The sequence below is a fragment of the Alexandromys fortis genome, unplaced genomic scaffold, assembly GCF_014885135.2.
Source record: "Alexandromys fortis isolate MF-2015 unplaced genomic scaffold, M_Fortis_MF-2015_v1.1 scaffold_9, whole genome shotgun sequence".
NCBI classification, from domain to species: domain Eukaryota; kingdom Metazoa; phylum Chordata; class Mammalia; order Rodentia; family Cricetidae; genus Alexandromys; species Alexandromys fortis.
Genome location: NW_026067892.1, coordinates 17,642,120 through 17,646,423, shown reverse-complemented (window position 1 = coordinate 17,646,423; position 4,304 = coordinate 17,642,120). Strand labels below are relative to the sequence as shown.

The window sequence follows — 4,304 nt, the reverse complement described above, 5'->3', positions numbered from 1 at the left end:
ATATATCTTTTACTTTTACTTTATGTGTCTGGATGTTTTTCTTACACATATGTCTGTGCAGCGTGTACATGCCTATGAGCCATCATATGAGTACTTGACATTGAACCCGGGACTTCTGAAAAGATATATCGTATTCTTAACCATGGAGCCATTTCTCCGGCCCCTTAGTTGAAGTTTCTATTGCTGTGATAAAGACTATGACCAAAAGCAACTCTGAGAGGAGAAGGTTTATTTCATCTTACAGCTTCCATCATCCAGGGAAGTCAGGGCAGGAACTCAAGGCAGGAACCTGAAGGCAGGAGCTGAAGCAGAGGCCATGGAGTAATGCTACTTACTGGCTTGCTCCTCATAGTTGCCCAGTTTACTTTTTTTCCCTAAAGTATGTTACAGTTTTTATTTTATTTTATTGAGCTCTACATTTTTCTCTACTTCCCTCCCTTTGTTTCCCATCCCCTTCAACCCTCTCCCATAGTCCCCATGCTCCCAATTTACTCAGGAGATCTTGTCTTTTTCTACTTCCTATGTAGATTAGATCCATGTATCTCTTTCTTAGGGTCCTCATTGTTGTCTAGGTTCTCTGGGATTGTGATTTGTAGGCTGATTTTCCTTGCTTTATGTTTAAAAACCACTTATGAGAGAGTACATGTGATAATTGTCTTTCTGGGTCTGGGTTACCTCACAACACTCAAGTCCAAATGGATCAAAGACCTCAACATAAAGCCACACAGAACCTCATAGAAGAGAAAGTGGGAAGTATATTTGGCAAAGGAGACCACTTCCTAAATATAACCCCAGTAGCACAGACACTGAGAAAAACAATTAATAAATGGGACCTCCTGAAACTGAAAAGCTTCTGTAAAGCAAAGGACACGGTCAACAAGACAAAATGACAGCCTACAGAATGAGAAAAGATCTTCACCAATCCCACATCAGACAGAGGTCTGATCTCCAAAATATACAAAGAACTCAAGAAATTGAACATCAAAAGAACAAATAATCCAATAAAAAAAATGGAGTATAGACCTAAACAGAGAACTCTTGAGAGAGGAATCTAAAATGGCTGAAAGACACTTAAGGAAATGTTCAACATCCTTTGCCATCAGAGAAATGCAAATCAACACAACTCTGAGATTCCATTTTACACCTGTAAGAACGGCCAAGATCAAAAACACTGATGACAACTTATGCTGGAGAGGTTGTGGGGAAAAGGGAACACTTCTGCATTGCTGGTGGGAGTGCAAGCTGGTAAAACCCAGTTTACTTTCTTATACGGACCAGGACCACTGCCCAGGGGTGGCACCACCCACAGTGGGCTAGGCCCTCTTACATCAGTCACTAATCAAGACAATATCACGCAGACTTGCCTACAGCCCAATCTGATGTGGCAGCTGGGTGGGATGGTGGCACATACAACACACACACCTTAAATCCCAGCACCCAGGAGGCAGAGGCAGGAGGATCTCTGTGAGTTTGAGGCCAGCCTGGTCTACAGAGAGAGTTTCAGGACAGCCAGGACTATACAGAGAAACAAAAGCAAAACAACAGCAACAGAAAAATAGATTCCCTCCTTCCAGAAATGTCAGGGTTTGTGTCAAGTTGAGGAGAGCCATCCAGCACCCCTCTACCTCTACCTTGTGATGGGTCCTGGGGAGGAACCCGCCTGGTAAGCTTTTGGAAAATAAGTGCATAAAAATATATCCGATAGTGAAAGTGTGAAATCCAGCTTCAGAAAGGCTGCTCAAAAGGTAGAGAATACCACAGACACGCAGTTTGGGTCTGGCTCCCTTTGGTGTCTGGTTAGTCTTTCTGCAAGCTTTGTACAGTAAAGTTTACAAAATTAAAATATAAAACGCACAGATTTACCCGATCAGTGTACCAACCGTGTAATACAATGCATGAATTGAAGATGAGAACTAAAATAAGATTTTAGCCCGATTAGTTTATCTGTAAGCTTTTTATAGTGATGTTTATAAAATTAAAAATCTAAAAAACCAGATACACCTGATCAGTGTACCAACCCTGTAGTACAGTGGATGAACGGATGAACACTAAGATAAGAATATAAAGGCCAAGTTGCTTCCGCGACAGATTAAACATTTGGCAGGTTGAGCTTCAGGAGCAAGGACACCGTGGCAGAGAATGCCGCCTAGCCTGTTACTAAATCCCTGAGCTCTGAGCAGTTTGGGCAGCACTTTGCTTGCTCTCAAGGTCGACTGTCTCTGCCACACACAGATCCAAGTGTAAAGTTCCAAGCAGTGTCAGAGCTCCTAATGGGCCGTGTAAAATGCAAGCAGTGTGTTTACGTTACACCCACAGGTTCTCCCTGCACTGTCTCTACAGATCCACCACCGATGGACGTCCGTGTCCGACTTCCCATTCTGGTTTAGGTCACTTCTCACTTCTGTCTCACTCACTCTCATAATAAAAACGGAAAGTTTCTTTATCAGCTGCCTCCCGTGATCTCTGTAATCAAAGGAAAGAACACACACACACACACAGCCGAACACAGTTTAAGAGTGTGTGAGGAGAATTCTGAGTGCCTGTGAAAAGAGCTTGAAGAAAATGAGAGTCTTGTGACATTGGTTTCTTCAAAACCACGGAGTTGTTCTTGGGCTGTGTTTCTGTGCCCCTCCCAGGTGTAGCAGATGGGAGTGAGTTTGCTTTAGAGTATTGTTACAGCTGACTTTGTTATTTGTTTATATGTCTCTGAAAAAATATGGCTTTGCCATGTGCAGTTTGTCCTTGTGATTGCTCACTTTACTCGTGTGAATCTGTTTAACCCTCTGAGTATAGTCTGATGCTCTGCGGGGCAGTGGAGGCGCATGCCTTTAATCCCCGCACTTAGGACGGAGGCAGGCCGACTCTATGAGACTGAGGCCAGCCTGGTTTACAGAGTGAGTTTCAGAACAGTCAGAGCTACATAGAGAAAGCCTGTCTCAAAACACCACACACACACACACACACACACACACACACACACACACACACACGTCTGATGCTTTAAATAAAAGCTGACTATTGCATGAGACTTTAGCCTGCTTCATTTTTAGGCTCCATTCTCACAAGTTTACTGCCAACTAGAGTGATAAACACGCACAGCACAGACACAGACAGACAGACAGACACACCCTTCTGTGTAATATGGGCAGTATAGAACTCAAATCAATGATAAGGACAGGTCTGTCCTTTCTAGATTTCTGGTTTCGAGATTTCTAGAATTACAGCTGCTGTGCACACCCATAAACAGGTAAATCTGATGGGAGTGGTTCAGAGTCGCCTTCTCCAGCAACAGTTCCCCAGCTGGCTCAGCGTGTGCTCTGCCGCCGAGGCTGTGATCATCCTCTTAAGGACAGCCGACCTCAGTGCCCAAAGGGTGCATCAAACATCCTTAAAATAGATTTCACCCAACCATTTGCGTTCAACACTCTTACCTGCTGGTGTGATCTGAGATCACTGAAATTCACTTTCTTTCCCAAGTCTAGAATCACTGAGTTCTTAGTCTCCAGGATGTAATCGTCACTCATTGCCGGAGAAGCCTTTGTGGTTTTCTTCATCAGACCCTGGGGTGGTCTGTAAAAGAAATCCGCACGTCTATGAAATGACTAGTCAGTGTAGAGGTCAGAGTGGGTAAAATGATCACCTGACCTCAGCACTGTAGGTAGAGGCATTTTATTTTATTATTTTGAGACAAGATTCCACGTAGCCCAGGCTGGCCTTGAACTAGCTATGTAGTTGAGGGTGATCTTGAACTTCTGATCCTCCCACCTTTGACTCACAGCGTTAGAATTACAGGTGTGCAAACCACACGCAGTTTATCAGATGCTGGGCACCGAACCTAGGGCTTCATTCAAGCTAGGCAAGTGCTCTACCAAATAAACTACCTGTTTTGTTTTGTTTTTTTCAAGACAGGGTTTCTCTGTAGTTTTAGGGCCTGTCCTGGAACTCGCTCTGTAGACCAGGCTGGCCTCTAATTCACAGAGATCCACCTGTCTCTGACTCCTGAATGCTGGGATTAAAGGCATGTGCCACCACCGCCTGGCTGAACTGCCTAGTTTTAATTGCCAAGCATTGTGGCACACTGCCCTGGCACCCCATGGGCAGGTGAATCTTTGAGTTCCAGGCTAGCCTGGTCTACATAGTGAGTTCCAGGATAGCCAGGGTTACACAAAGAAACCCTAACCCTGTCAGAAGAAGAAAAAGAAGAAGAAGAAGAAGAAGAAGAAGAAGAAGAAGAAGAAGAAGAGGAGGAGGAGGAGGAGGAGGAGGAGGAGGAGGAGGAGGAGGAGGAGGAGGAGAAGGAGAAG

General features: G+C 44.4%; 1 protein-coding gene across 1 annotated transcript in view; it reads right to left on the bottom strand.

Moving 5' to 3' along the window:
* Mypn (myopalladin) overlaps positions 1 to 4,304 on the bottom strand; it is a 75,397-nt gene that overhangs the window by 13,373 nt on the left and 57,720 nt on the right. Inside the window, exon 12 of the mRNA XM_050140200.1 lies at positions 3,432 to 3,570. Within this exon, the coding sequence (XP_049996157.1) occupies positions 3,432 to 3,570 (139 nt within the window). The remainder of the gene's footprint in view (positions 1 to 3,431; positions 3,571 to 4,304) is intronic.